Source organism: Molothrus aeneus, chromosome Z (genome assembly GCF_037042795.1).
Source record: "Molothrus aeneus isolate 106 chromosome Z, BPBGC_Maene_1.0, whole genome shotgun sequence".
NCBI classification, from domain to species: domain Eukaryota; kingdom Metazoa; phylum Chordata; class Aves; order Passeriformes; family Icteridae; genus Molothrus; species Molothrus aeneus.
Window position 1 is genome coordinate 34,231,739 of NC_089680.1, and position 15,839 is coordinate 34,247,577.

General features: G+C 39.3%; 1 protein-coding gene across 1 annotated transcript in view; it reads right to left on the reverse strand.

The window, feature by feature from the left end:
* Positions 1-15,839, reverse strand: part of ERBIN (erbb2 interacting protein) — a 121,120-nt gene that overhangs the window by 49,657 nt on the left and 55,624 nt on the right. The window contains exon 6 of the mRNA XM_066568751.1: positions 14,035-14,152. Coding sequence (XP_066424848.1) covers positions 14,035-14,152 — 118 coding nt within the window. The remainder of the gene's footprint in view (positions 1-14,034; positions 14,153-15,839) is intronic.

Genomic DNA, 15,839 nt, shown 5'->3' on the forward strand with positions numbered 1-15,839 from the left:
GCCGGGGTGGCAAGAGCTGTATCCCCTCGCACAGGGCTGCCAGCGTGCCAGCGCTCTGTGACCCGCTGCAGCTCTCCCCCCCATGGAAAGCCCGTGGCCGCCCTGCCAGCGCTCACAAGGCCAGGGCGAGCCAGTCAATACTCACTGTCCAGCCCGCCCCACAGCAGCCTGCTGCACGGGGGCCAAGGGCAGGCGAGTGAGACCAGTGGACCTGGGACGCCGCTGTCGCGGGGCAGGTGGACAGCCCTGCTGGGGGATGGCTCAGAGTCACAGTCCTGGCAGGGCAGCAAAACCAGCGGCCCCTGCCCACCGTCACTGCTCTGACAGCCCCGCACTGGCAGCACCCGCAGGCACCAGCTGAGACAGCCCCTGAGAGAGGGCCAGGCCTCAGCGTGGCCGCCAGCACCGGGAGCGGAACGCACTTCGCACGGCAGCACGCCAGCAACGCATCCAGAAACACCAACACAAACCCACTGGCAAAGGTAAAAAAGTCCTTGCCATGAACATTTTGGGGACAGTGAAATGGTTCAAAGTAAAAAACAAATACCGTTTCATAACCTGGGAATGATAACAAAAAAGGTGTTCATCAGACTGCTATAAAAAAGAATAATCCCAAGAAATACCTCCACAGTCTAGGAGATGGAGAAATTGTGGAATTTAATGTAATACAAGGAAGAAAAGGCCCCCAAGCAGCTGATGTGACAGGACGTGGTGGAGTTCCAGTGCAAGGTAGTAAACATGCACCAAACTGGAAACATGCGAAATATATCCACATCATAGAAGTCCTCCACACACCTATCAAGGACATAGAACCCAAAACAACCAACCACCTAGCCCCAGCAATAGCCTAAAAGCAAAAAGAGCACAGAACACTGGCGAGCTGTCCTGCATCCAAAACCCCAGGCTGATAATGAAAGAACCTTCCAGTCCAATAAGTTCCACTTCTTCTTATACCCCAATTCCTGTGGCCTTCCTGCCTCCCTCCCACCTTCCTCCTTTCCTTTCCATTGTCCTATTACCCCTTTTCATGTTCCCACAAATTCCAACCACCCTTTCCCCTTTTCCACGGTCTCCCTCCACTAATCCCTTTCCCCAGAGTTCCTTCATAATACCAGATGGAGCCTGATGAGGAGGGAAAGAAAGGAAAGTTTCCCTAAAGTAACCATCATTTTCTTAAAGTAATGATTTCTATTTGGAGTTTCTAACAGGCACAACATCACCTACACTATCTTGTGCAGAGTCTATCACATCCAACCACTTTACCACAGGAGACAGAGAAACAGCCTCTGCTGAAGAAATCTCCTGACTCTCTTTCCTGATAAATCATGCTAAGAAAACCCCACATCCCTCCTGCCAGCTCTAAGACACTCCAGAAAATCTGTTTGGACATTAAGGACCCAGAATTGTTTGCATTTTGAAAACTGTCTTATGGATGCTTTTGATTGTTTTTGTCATTTTGTGTTGATTCAGTTGATCCTTCAGAAAAGCTTTCTTAATAACATAAAAATTGGGGAATTGTGGAGGCCCTGGGGGGGGGCATCTCCTAAGTTACACCCCATTGGCTCCTTCCCCTGTTCCTATGTCTGAACATAGTTGCGCCTGAGCCACTCCCTCCCTTTTCCCTGATTGTGTCTCACCTTTGTACAGCCCGGAGACCAAGGTCAGCCCCGGGGGCCCCTGGGGGGAGAGAGCAGGACCCTCTGGAGGTGTGTCTGTCTGGGACCTGAACATCTCACTGCACGGCTGAATTAAACATCTATGGATATTATGCAAAGGCCCTTTTTGCTTCTTTACCTGGGACTTTACTAGCAGCAATTCAGGCTGCAACACATCAGGACTTAAGAGATGGCAGTAGACAAGTAAAGCAGTGACAAAATACAAACTGTAACCAATTGGTGATAATGAGTGGCAAAGCTACTGTGATGACTTCTCCATATATACAACTAAAGCAGTGACACCATTTCTTTAAAAACAGACTTTTAGGTCTTTATTGACCGGAACCTGTTTGTCATACTGCCATTGAAATTATTACTTTGGATTCATTGTACTCTGTTACTCAAAGCTGAAAGGCAAGAAAAAAACCCATGAAATTCAGTTAATCCAGGAGTTCAAATACACCTAAGTATCATGGACACTTTTGGGAAATAACTTGCTAAACTCAGAAGCAGAAAAGACCAGGAAGAACAGAACCATCAGCGGTAAAACAGGCCAACATTTCTGACGCTTCCTGAGTAACATGCATGTTTATGCACATGCACAGGTGTAAATCAAAATACAGCTTCATATATACAGACACACATATATACACATGTGTGAGTGCATGTTCATGTGTATGAGTTCAGCCATGTGAAGTTTATTGGGACTGTGAGTGGAGTCAAAGCAGAAGATGGCAATGGGATACTAATTTAATTAATTTCCATTACTCAGTACAAAATCAAAATTAAAAAGGTAATATTTATAATGTTATAAAGTTTGCTTTCTGTAAAGCAGTAATGTTATTTTCGAGTCCAAGAAAGATTAGGAAGCTACCATAGACAGAAGAGAACCATACCTTATCTATTGCTGTCATTTACTCTTAGCAAAAAGAGAAACACAGTTCCAAGAAACTTAAATATACATGATCTTAATTCCAGTTGTAGCAATAAACCTCATTCAGCAAAAGAAATATCCATACATGGAAAGCATCTAACATGACAATACCCTGTGCCTGCAGAAATGAAGTTACAGATGATTTGTAGGAAGTGGCCTTCTGGTGTCTGAAAAATAAATCAAAACTTCTTTATTGCTGAGGATACAAATTTACCTTTTTAAAATAAGCATTTACACTAATCAAAGTAAACCACTGCTAAGCTCTTCCTTGGAGGCCAAGCTGTGTCTCAGACTCACCCTATGCCCTTAGTTTTGCTGTTTGAATCACGCTGAGAGATTCTCTAAACTTTGTTTTTCTGAGAGATGGTCTCACTACTGGCCTTGGCTTGGTCCTTGGATGAAAGATTGCTCTTGTCCAACACATTAAACTTTGTGTTTATAATATTAATTTCCACTGTCTGTGTCATGAACTCATGGAAGCACAGAAAGCTTAAATTTGCAGTAACTACCTAAAAACCAAAACACATAGCACATCTACTAGAGGGGAGAATGTCAATTTAAGCTTACTCTCAAAACAACAGCCAAATAAAATATTAGCTATCCAAATACAGACATGTTAAATCAGCATGCTTTATACATAATCAGAGGACACTACAGTAGTCCCCTATTTGACTATGCCTTGGGCAAGAGACAGCAACAGTTTTAACAACAAATTAATAACAGAAATTCAACTGATATGAGAAACCTAACAATAAGGGAGCCTGGGAACTTAATTTTGCTTTTTCTTCAAGTCAGACTCATCATGCTACATACCATCTTAAGCAACCTCACTGAGTACTTCAGTACAGATAAATGGCCATCATTCAATATTGAGAATGACAGCATGAAATATACCTAATATTTGTAATACACATTCAGAAACTATGGGAAAAAATCAGGAGACTGCTACTCTCTACCATGTGATAGGAAGTTGCATTTACTGACTGGCTATATAACAATGTTCTGACCACTCCCTTTTCCTCAGCTATACTCCTCCTGCATGCTAGAAACATGCAGGTATTGTTGGATTAGTATTGTTTCATTTCTCCCACCAAGAAAAATTCAAAAAGCAAGTAGAAAGAAGAATAAATAAGAAGACAGAGAGACATGTGAAAAAGATATGAGGAAAATGGGGTTGTAAAGTGTGCTATTATAAGAGGAATTGTTGCTTGCTTTTCTGCTTTACATCTGTCCTCAATATGATGAATCTTTTTCCCCATTAAGGAAGCTCAGCAAATCTCAAGGGATTCTGTGACCACATACACCTTCACTCATTTTTAACATTGTGCTAATTAATCCACTTGATAGCTAACTCAATCCTTCCATAAGCCTCTCATTAGTTGAGTACTGCAAATTGAGATCCACATTCCTTCTAAATCCTGTTTTTCTTTTGGGGTTTTTACTGCTTTCTCTGTACACTGATACCCAAGGATTACAGAAGACAGTGCAACAGTTCACCTGGTCTGTTGCAGCCTTATTCCACTTCCACTGAAAAGCATTATATGGACAGGTTCTTCAACATATCATTAATTTTGTATTTTACATTGTAACAATCACTATGCCCAACGCATTTCAGTGCTCAATTTGTTTATAGATCACGCTCACTGTTTTCCAAAAAAATACAAACCATTGTGCCTATAGACATGAACATTTGCAGAGCACAGTAGGAGAAAACACAATTTGCAGATCACCTTTAACCACCAGATCCAAACTGATTTGGGAGCAAAGTTCTTTTTGTACTGTAGTTTACCACAGAAGTTAGATTTATGTAATAGCTTTTAGCATTTACTTGACTGTTCTTTCCTCCCTGTTTTCCCAGATTTCAAGCCCTTTTAAACTCGCTGCCAGTTTTTATCAAAAACAACATCATGCCCCCTCAACAACACCCCACCCCCCCAAACAAAACAAAAAAAATCAACAAGGAAAAAACAAACAAACAAAAAAAACCCCACCCACCCCCAAAAAAAACACACAATCCCCCCCAAAAAATCCCAAAACAAAACACAAAAACAAATCCCCAAAACAACAAGCAAAAAGACCAAACAAAAGTTTAAACAAACAAACAAATGCAACAAACAAACCAAATCAAACAAAAAAATCTCTGAAAGAATGGTTTAAGAACATTTGGCAGTAAGGTAAGAAAGAGGAATTTAAAATTCTTGTCTGAATTAAGCCAAAAGCAGAAAGCTTTCATCATTCAGAACTCTACTTGGCAAAACCTCACTATCTAACCTTGTGGTATTCACTTACGATCCAAGACCAGCTGTGGCACATGCCCAAAGGACATACCAAAAAGGTCATGCAGGGATTTTGGGTCAACAAACACAAATCTGGAGGCAATCAACCTCAGTTCTTGATCATATAACATGACTGAAATACAGAATTTCACCTCATTTCTAACTCCTTGGAGAGCAATATTTATTTATTTTTTTTTCATAGCCTGTCACAACAAGTGTGCTCAAATGTCCTTCCTCTTGGATTAAGGATGGTAAGTATAACAGGGGTCCCCCTCACCATCTGGAGTTACACTCATCTCCTCTACACAGCACAATCCTCTCCTATCACTAGGATCAGTGTAACTTGCAGAGCAGGAGAAAAAACTGAGACAATTTTTTTCTCTCCATCAGGAAAGATTTTTTTTCACTCAAATACTGGCAATTCCATCTCTATAGAAAACTGGGCAAGTCAGATCCACTGTTAGCAGAATCCTTTACTGCAATGGATCAGTACTGACAGCCCTGTATGCTCCTGCTTCAGCCCTAATGCAGATGGGGGCTCGCTCTGTAGCCCATACTGTGGTCGTACCTTAATTCAGAAATAAATGCTAAAGCTAGGCATGTCCATTATAGAAACTACCACTACTATACAGAAGTGGCAGTATCTACTGATTTGTAGTATTCATAGAGAGTTACACCTCTTCTTAAAAAGAAAAACTTAAAATAAGCTTAAATTGGACCAAGAAAAAAATTTTGGTTCAATACCTAAAATGCACAGAGCAAGAAAATCACTAACACATGTGAGACCCCTAGAAGCTGTACAGGTGATGTTCCCAAAAGAGTCTGCAGCTAGATCTCTCAGTTTGTAGAAAATGTGAGGGGAAAAATCTCTCTCCAAAAAACAGGCACACTAAAAAGCTCTCTTGGAGCAAAATACATTAAACTACAGCCTGCTGTGCACTTACTCCACTCTGCACCTTTCCAAATATAGAGAACACACAGGCAAACATATAGTTTCAGTTTGCATGAATACAAATTAACTACTTTCTTCCCTCACCTAGTCTGTTTATCCTGGTCTAACTTCTGGGCAAGCAGCTCCACCACAAAAAGAGAAACTGTTGTTTTGTTCTTCCCCTCAGGCCCCCGCTACAAGTGTCTTTCAAGCCCATATGGATGTAACACAGTAAAATATTTTAAAAAAATATATGCCACAAATATCCCAGAGAATATGAAAGATCTGTTTGCAAAACCTGAAATTGTAAACTGAAAACTTAAAGTCACAGCCTATATTCTTAGATAATTATGTATTTACATATTTATGTATTTTACTTTAATGCTGCATACCTTCTGAATGCAAATGAGCACTTTTCATTATTTGATGTAAGCAGTGTTTTAGAACCCAAACAATTCAATGCACAGTACTGACCCACCTACCCTTACTTTTTGAACATTCATTCTCCTTTCCATATTCTTTGCTTGCTGCAGCTTGTTTCAGACCCACCAGCATCTCAGGTTTACATGAGATGCAAGTCTCATCTGTAGGACAGCAGTAACACCTTTCCATTACAGTTTTGGGGTTTGTGGGTTTAGATTTTTTATTGCTTTTATATACATGTCCTAGCACAGCTAAAACAGTGCAGCAAACATTTAAGAGTCTTCCAAGGATTCCTCCTCAAACCATTTGTAAGATCTACAGTTTTTAGAGTAAGGTCTCTCTAGGCCTGTTCTAGCCGTGTCTCTTACATAATGTAAATGAGAAGGAATATGAGTAGCAAGACAGGTTTCTCAATACCTGTCTGTGGAAAAAAAGGATAGCCACTAATTCTTGAGTAATTCAGTCAGACTTCTTAAAGACATGCCTGACACACTAATTTACGTAAACTAAAACATGCCAGGGCAGGGTAAAATTGCAGTATGTGGAACACTAGCAGAGTTGTTGACAATAGTTGTGGCAATAATGCTGGTTTGGACAATTTCCAAGGTTACATGGTTTTCCATCATGTTTAATTCATGGATAGAATGCTGTCAAGTACCCAGAGAAGCACAAAACGTAACCATAGGAAGCTGTTTTGCTTTTCCCTGCCCTGTCCTCTACTACCCTAGACTGCAAAATCAGTGCTGCACATCCAGTCACTTTTTGCTATTACATGACAACTGTCACTCAAAGAACACAAAGATACAAATTTCTCCTTTGCTGAACTGGCGAGGTGCATAGTGACAGTGATGACACCACCAGCAGCTCCAGTAAGTTCTGGGTGGACTAAACACTAGGTTTGAGCTGGACAGGAGGTTCCTGGGGTCAGGGAAAACTGAGTAACAGCTGAGACACCTATCAGGATTGCCAGGAAACAGCCAAGTCCCAGCAGTTCTTGCAAATGAGAGAGAGCAGTTCTGGAGTGGAGAAAGGAGTAGCTAGGGGCAAGCAATCATGAGACACTTAAATGGGTCGAGTGAGTGCAGGGAACAGGACGTGTGGCTTTAGAAGGAAGTGGCACAGGGGTCTCCATGACAGACCACGAGGAATGGCATAGAGAAGGAGCCACTTCATCCTATGGAGTCATCAACATGCAGCTTTTTTGGCAACAAAATTGCTGTCTACCCATTGCAACTGCTGTACTGAGCATGAAACCCAAACAGAGAGGCCACAGCTTCCACACCTGAACAGACCTCCTGAAGTTCTCAGAGAACCATCCAAACCCTCAGCCGCAGGGAATGCCAGAATGTGGAAGCCCTGCTAGAACCCAAAGACAGAGTTGAGTGCCATGGATGCAAGTGTGCCCAGACAGACAAGCATCATTGCATAAAGCGCTCACTAGCCAGGGTACTATCTGGGAATCTGAGCAGGCCATTGATGCTAGCAGGGTGATGACCCTCCCTTAAATCCTTGGAACCTTGTTGCAGTGTGATGCCATTTCCTGTTTCACCTATCCCAACCCCCAGGTGTGCCAACCTTTCCTTTCCCTTTTGCCCTCCTGCTAAGAGCTGTCCATCAATCTCAACATTCCAGCAAGGGCATCGTGTGGTTGGCAGAAGTTCAAAAGATGCCCCTCAGGTCCGGGTTCATTGGCCTGTCCAAGTGTCTTTATCCCTTGAGCCTTCCCCTCCTCCCACCTGGTTGGTCTTTACCTGTCCCTTCCCCTCCCCCTGTCCCCAGGGCTCAAAAGGACACGAGACCATGTGGCTGGGATTCTATTTGGAGCTGTTACAACATCCAGAGGTCTGTCATCCTGGAATAAAACTCTGGATTAAAACTCCAAGGCAGAATCCTCTCCTTTTTCTCTTCACTGTTGCCTGAACCTTTTCCACCAGAGGTAAACTGAGTTTCTACTTTGCCTGGATTTGTTGCGAGTGCCCAGCTGCAGCATCCAGCCGGCCAAAGGTGTCTCTGAGGTGAAACACCACAGCTGCCACCTTTGGTCCAGCAGCAAGGGTCAGACGAGCCCAGGCACATCCCGCCTGGAAATACTGGGATTAATATTCCATAGAACCTGAAGGTAAGTTAACATCCAACCCAAGCAAGTAGGATCAGCTAATTCACAAGGCAAGGGAGAACAGACTCATGTCTCAGCTCAGAGCAGGAGAAAAGAGTGTTCCTGTGCTACCAATCCACCCTTAGAAAGAGATATGATGTTCTGGAGTTAGAAGAAGAATCTAGGACAGGTAGTTAAGATTCAGAAAAAGAGAATTCTACTAAATTTTTATGGTCATCTTCAGGGTGATCTAATTACAGCATTCCAGTACCTGAAGGGCCGTACAAGAAAGGTGGAGAGGGACCTTTTACAAGAGCAAGTAGTGACAGGACATGGGATGGATGGGACTACATTTAGATTTGATGATAGGAAGAAAGTCTTTACTGTCAGGTTGGAGAAAACTGGCTGCCCAGAGAAGCTGTGGATGCTTCCTCCCCTGGAAGTATTCATGGTTGGGTTGGATGGGACTCTGAGCAACCTGGTCTAGCGAAAAATGTCCCTGGTTCTGTCAAGGGAGTTGAAATGAGATGATCTCTGAAGTCCCTTCCAACACAAATCGTTCTAGTCTACGATCCTATTCTATGCTGTCTTTACATGTAAATCCATATCTACAAACCCTATAATTACTTTTACAATACCTTTTCTTGTGTTACAAACATTTCTTTTGCGTCCAAGAAGACATTTTAATGAACTTATTTCAGAATTTCAGATACATAGACTCAAATTTCACATTCAAAACCTTATCTGCATTGAAATTTCATTCAATTCATATCCTCTTACAGAAATAATTTTACTGTGAATAGACAGATTCTTTTCAGTACCTTCAATATGACAGTGTATTTAAGGAGAAAGTACTACAAACACTTGAAAAAAGACTTTAAATAAAAGGGCTGCCTACATTTAGTGCACATTTATAGCATCTATACAGTGATACACTATCACAGAGCTACAGACTCAGAACTCTGCAGGAAATCAATGATCTTTTAGTTCACTATCATGAATGATTTAAAAACCCTGGTCCTGTCCTCCTCTCTGTCAGTATAAGCAGAGAAATAGCAAATTTACAGCAAGTTATTTTGTATTCAGGATCTTCCTGTCTTACTTCTTCAGCAGAAAATGAAACTTGGATCTATCTCCCTCTATTACTATGAACAATTCTCAAACCCTTGGAAAAGCCAAATTCTTAAACGTACCAGATGGGCAACGCAAAACTGGATAATTTCTTGATTTCTCATTCTCCAATTCCACAACTTCTGGCACAGAGCATATCAAAGACAGTTTGCCAAATCAACAGATTACTTTAGAACATTGAAGAAAACATGTTTGATCAAAATTTGCATCTGTTAACAAAATTCTTTAAAATTACTGGAATAACTTTATAGGCAGATATGCCTGGAGGCGGGGGGGTGAGGGGAGAGGAGTGTTTTCTTAGGTTTACGTTGTCTATTTTACCATGAAGATTCCTTGTAATACAGATTAACAAATTGATATGAGTAAATTTGTTGTAACATCAAAAAGAAATATCTAAGAGACTACTGAAGGTACTGTTATTTCCAAAGCCCCAGGTTACTCTTGGTCTTGCTAGTAATTTTCTCATCTTGCTGTTTAATCCTCCAAAGGCCTGAATAATATGGAATTTCAGAATTCAATCTTTTTCTTTCACCACCTGCATGTAGGGAAAAGTAGATCACCTCACTATTTCCCACTAGACTAACCCACAGACACAAGCAATTTCAAGTGCATTTCCCAAGCTTCCAGGAAAGCCTGATTTTCCTGGCAGTCACCTCATCCTATGTTTCAGCCTTTCAAACACTTGATTTGAGTAACCTGCAAAGCTAACTCTTCTGTACATTTAGATACGCCATCAGACATTGCATACAAATTCCTTCCCCTTCTTCAAAGAAGAGTAAAAAATATTTCCTTGACAGCCTTCCACATTGCCCTAGATGCATGCTAAGGCTGGCATGCCAGAGTCACAAGAAAATGATTGTTCCTTAAAGTTTAATCCCAAAAGACAACGATTTGGGGGTAAAGAGTGGAGTTGCGGGGTTTTTTGGAAGGTGGGGTTTTTTTCCTGTATAGCTGTCAATACATAAATATATTTACCATACAGGATTAAAAATGTTTTGATTTCCTTTAGCCTCATAAATAAAATATTAATTAAAATTAATTTTTCTACACTGGTGTCACATTCTGTATGCTGCAACTTCTCTTTAAGATGTAACCTGTCAGGTGGACTGGGAGAAAAGGCATTTCTCAATGCTTTGTATCGTGCAGGATGTAATTTCTGGTATAGAAATGCAGTTTATTTATTGAACCATTTGTTCAAGTATGATTTCGTCTTTGTGACTAGGCCATCACAAGGCTTCAGGTTGAAATTTCAAAGCTGAGGTGTATCTGGAAAGAAGCAACAAAATACTTCTGATATTAAGGGTTCACAGTAGCCTTGGGAATCAAGTTAAAATGCCACAAAAGAACAGTAGACATCCTCATTACCAAAAGACTACAGAATTTATTGGCTACCACCAATAATTAAAGCAGAGTTAAGACTAACTCTAGTCTATGCTTGCTGCACATATAGCAGCAATTTGGTCTTTCTCGGCTACACTTGCGCCACAACCACTTCAGCAGCCAAGGATAATACATTCCAGACCACACTCTGGTACAAAGACTTCTCTATGCTCCTCGACTCACAACCCTTAAAGGCTTGCATTCTAACTCAGCACATCTCAAAACATACATCACTTCCAACAGTAGATAAACTGACAGAAGAGAAGTAGTCAAATGAAAATCTGTAAATTAAAAAAACACCCTGTCTGCCTCAGGGAGACCCAATAAGAGAAGGAGCTGCATGCTGAGAGCATACAGAGAAATATGCATGTCTCCTGGCTTCCTGTATTTTACTACATTTTCCCTGTGCTTCTACTTTTGGTCACTGCTGGAGGATGCTAGATTAGATGAATCCTTGTTCTGATAAAATGTTATTAAATATTCTTAAGTATCAGCATTTGCACATCTGCTGTGTCTCTGTTACAAAGTTTTATATATTGTGTGCATGAAACCAAACACATTTCAGCCAGAAATTGAAAGCGCAAGACTTTTCCCATGCTATCAAAGCATTGCTATCTTGGACTAAAACCTTTCATGTAACGAATCTGCTAACTTGAACAATTTCTGTGATTTTGATCCTTCATCTAAACATCAAATATTAAGCACACACATATATATATGCATATAATTCTACTTGGACAATTGGATGGTCTCCCATATGACTGGTCTCACTCTGTAAACCAGACTGCAATTCATGAAGTAACTTGGAAACATTTTAAATTTGAAGCTTAGTTTTTCATTTTCCTATCAGCTCTTTAGAAAATTAAATACTCTGGTCAATACATTTGATTATGTCTATGCCAGAAACAGCTCAACTATTTTATGTGAAAGTCTTATCATATTTCATGTATATGGGTATTTGAAAACTAAAGTCTAACTATCCTTCTAAAAATACAACCTTTAAAAATAAATGCATATTTCATGTCAAGGCATCTGCACTTCATGATTTAGCCCAATCCATCTCAGAAGGAAACAATAGTACATCAATACTTCAAGAAAAATAGAGGAACTATCACCATTCACTCACCACAACCACAGGAATCTGAAAACCACTGAATTATTTTAGAATTCAGCATCTCTCATGATCCTGCACTTTTTGGGCCTAATCTGCACTACTTTTTTCATAAACTAAAGGAAAGCAATTATTTCCACAGAAGTCCACTGCTTCCACATTCGATTATTTTGAGATATAACAGAAAAAGGAAGAATTGCAGATTTTGATAAATTTTGCTATTCTTAGAAAAGTAGTAAATTACCTCCTCCCATTTGGCTCTATTAGAGACACCCATCAGAACAATGAGAAAGTGAGCAGTAAATTCTTACAAAAAGAAAAACAGACACAGGGGAGGAGAGTAGGATTGCAGTTGTCAAGAGAAAAATTTTCCATGGTTGAAACAGTGGAGAGCTGAAGAGAAAGGGAAAGGCACTTATGCCAACAAACGAGATCTCAAATAATACCAAATTTATTACAGAATAAAGACCACTATTTCTTACTTCACCCAGCGGGAACAAATAGGGACTCTAATTTGGTTCTTTTAATTTTACAGAGGTTTTAGAACTACAGAAGACAAGATGACCCCAGCAAACAAGCTTGTGACCTCAGAACTATTTTTTATGTGTAACACTAGTCAGAGAAGCTATCCAAATTGTGATAAGTCTGACACCAGGCACATGATAATAGCTTAAATAAGCTTGTACTCCCTGCCATTTCTCTGAAGGGTGTTAAAAAAAACCCAACCTCTAGAAAACAGAGATTGATAGTTTACTGGGACAGTGTATCTCATGCCTTAGAGGAACAAGCGCTCTTTCAGTACTGAACTCTGTAGGCTTAGTTCAGGGCCATGACATTTTAGACAAGTAGGTCCCTGGCTTCAGCTGCCTATTTATATACATGAGCTATGGAATTTGCCAACAGCAGCACTCAAATTCCCTTTTGCTGCTTTTAAGTCTTCTGCATTGAGAACTTGTGTTGCAAACAGTTAATACTTTCAACTGTTCAGTACAGGACAAAAAGATTATTCTTTCTCTTTTCTGTGCTACTGTGACAGTTTTAAGGCCAACATTCTTTAAGACTATTAATCCACTTGTACCAGGAACAAATCAGTAGCAACCAGGCCAATTTATTGCACTAAATGCTGTGTTCATTAAGCAGAGATAATAGAGTAAGAGTTTAAGTACAGAGTGGGCTAAAACAAACGACTGAGGAAAATACCAACACCTCAACAACAGGAATGCTTTCTTAATAAAGCAGAACTTCGTGGAGTCATAATTACTTAGCAGCCCAGATAAACCAATAAATTGAATGACAAAATCTTTGGAATATTTATGTAATTCTTATATTCAAGTATTATTTCAATGAGGTATCCTTTTACTTAACTTTAAATTAGTAAGACAAAACTATTCTATTCTCCTCAATTAGCATGACTTCCCTCTCAAGTAAGTCACACAACTAAGTTTGATGACAACATTATTTCAATTTCCTCACAGTTGCACACATCTGCCAACTTACCAAAGCACCACCATCAGTAAAACGCCATGAATACAATACTTGGCTGACAAAATTTCATAACTTATAGAAGTCTGACTCTCACAGAATGATAGATTTTTAACAAGTCAGGCAAGTGAACCAAGTCATGTCTATGGACACATATGTACACTCCCCCATGCAACAGAAGTTACCATCCCCAAAGCAGGACAGGAAAGCCAAGTCCTACTATACTACCATATTCCAAGAGCTTATTAAAATAAACCAAAACAAATTTTCATATTAAATAAATAATACTAATAAAATCTGACAAAATTTACAAACTCTCTTCAGTATAGTGACAGATGACAAAAGTTACTAAAATTAACATTTGAGTTTATATATTTTGAGAGAATATAAAATGCCAGATAGTGTTGTCTACAAACCAATCAATGTAAGAGATACAATAAAATATCACAACCAGATCATAAAAGAGCATCTTTTTATTGTAAGCAGGGATTTAGAGTAGTAATTTTAAAATTACTAGCTGTGCAGCTTCTAGAAATTATAGTTTTGCTAGTGTCTTTGTACAGTCAATGGTGATTTGCCTTTTAGTTACCTCAATACAATAAGCAAAGTGACTTACCATTCTTGCTGACATCCAGTTCCCTGAGATTAATGAGATTTGCAATGGATGCTGGCAATGTGGTTAGATCATTGTCTGGCAAACTCAGCTTGTGTAGAGACTGACAGTTAAACAGTTGCTATTGAAACAAAGGAAAAAGTGAATATGATTTTCTCTCAGTTTTCTCTATACAGTTTTTGTTTTTAATCCATTGAAACTTCTGACCTCATGGCCTGAAGACCAAGCTATTTAGAGTTTTTATCTACCAAAAATTTTTAAATAGTTTCATTGAAAATTTACTCATTACAACACATCAGAAAGCAAAAAACTGTAGATAGTTACAGGGCAGCAGTTATGCTTAATCCTTCCTACAAATGCCTTCCAGGATCTCAGAAACTGTAACCTGTAGTTACATATAGACCTGCAAACATTGCAAAACATTTTCTATAATAGACTTGCCATGTGACAACCCAGAGGTAAATAGAGTTTATTCAAGAAGAAAAAAATTGACAGACATCTTTTGAACTAAAATCACTCTGGAACACAGGATTTCAGTAGGTATTCACCTCCTCTAAAAGTATAAATTTCATTTTGTTATGTCTCCCAATATTTTTCCTGTTCGTGCTTCCTACCTTAAGTAAAAAAAAAATCAAAAAATGTTAAAAAAAAACTTGAATTGAAAAGTAGTAAAAAATATTGAACTAGTGAAAAAATTGAAACTAGTCAAAGTTCAAGCTAGGGGTACAGATAACTGTCTAATCCCTTATGTATACATGCATTACCATCTTTAACAAATAGCTCAGAGCCAGATCTCTTCTTAAATGCAGGGTACCTAGAGATTCTTCCTCAAAAGCTTAACAAATTGACAAAGTAGGGAAAATAATCTTAAGAAGAAGAAAAAAGAAAAAACGTCAGAAGATATGCAGAAAACTTACACATAATATAAAATAAATAGCTCTAATAAGCAATTGAAAAGATTCATCTGAAAAATTTATGATGAGTATTTCTTTCATTACAGCTTTGGATAAGATCATTCATTGACTTTGTGATTTTCTCTTTTGGAATTCTGAGAAAACATAATAAAATACCAGGAAGGGTTCATTGACTAAAAAAATGTATCCCAATCACTATCATACCACGAGCTCAGTTTGACCAAAATTTTTTGTCTCTCTCAACTACAAGGCCACTATTTGAACCAGAGACTGAAAACGCCCCATTTCTGTAAAATTTGTACATACCGCCCCAGAACAAAAGCAAGATGGACAGTTAAAGGAATGAGCTTTAAGTTATCTACTGCTGTTTCCAACTCTTCAGAAATATGTCTGTTAGAACTTATTTATCATTCATTAAGGCTTTGAAGAGTTTCAAGTCACTTAGGATATGGTGATGAGCTCAGGTGTTTTTGAGCCATTCCCTTATTTTAGGAGTATACACTTAGAATCTTTCCCTGGAAAGCAATAATCTAAACTCTTGGAATCATAAGAAATTTCTCTGATAACTCAGGTCAAGGCATACACAGCAGGAATTACAAGATCCCCTAAAGGAAAATGGAAGGGAAAGGGAAGATGATGTTGCCTTTGCAGTTATTCCTTTTGTTGCTCTTTTTCAGTGTTTACATATTCATAATTACTAGTAGTAAATGCAGGAAGCCACATAATTAAAGACTATTTTACTAAAGAATTCTTATTTCTTCCAAACATCAGAGTGAGAGAGAAGTAAAACTGTTACAGTTTGAGCTTTTCAGCTCAAATGCACACTGTAGCTCCTGGAGTAAAAAAGGGTACTTTTTCAGATGTGATTTATCATACAGGATGAAGGAGGGTGAA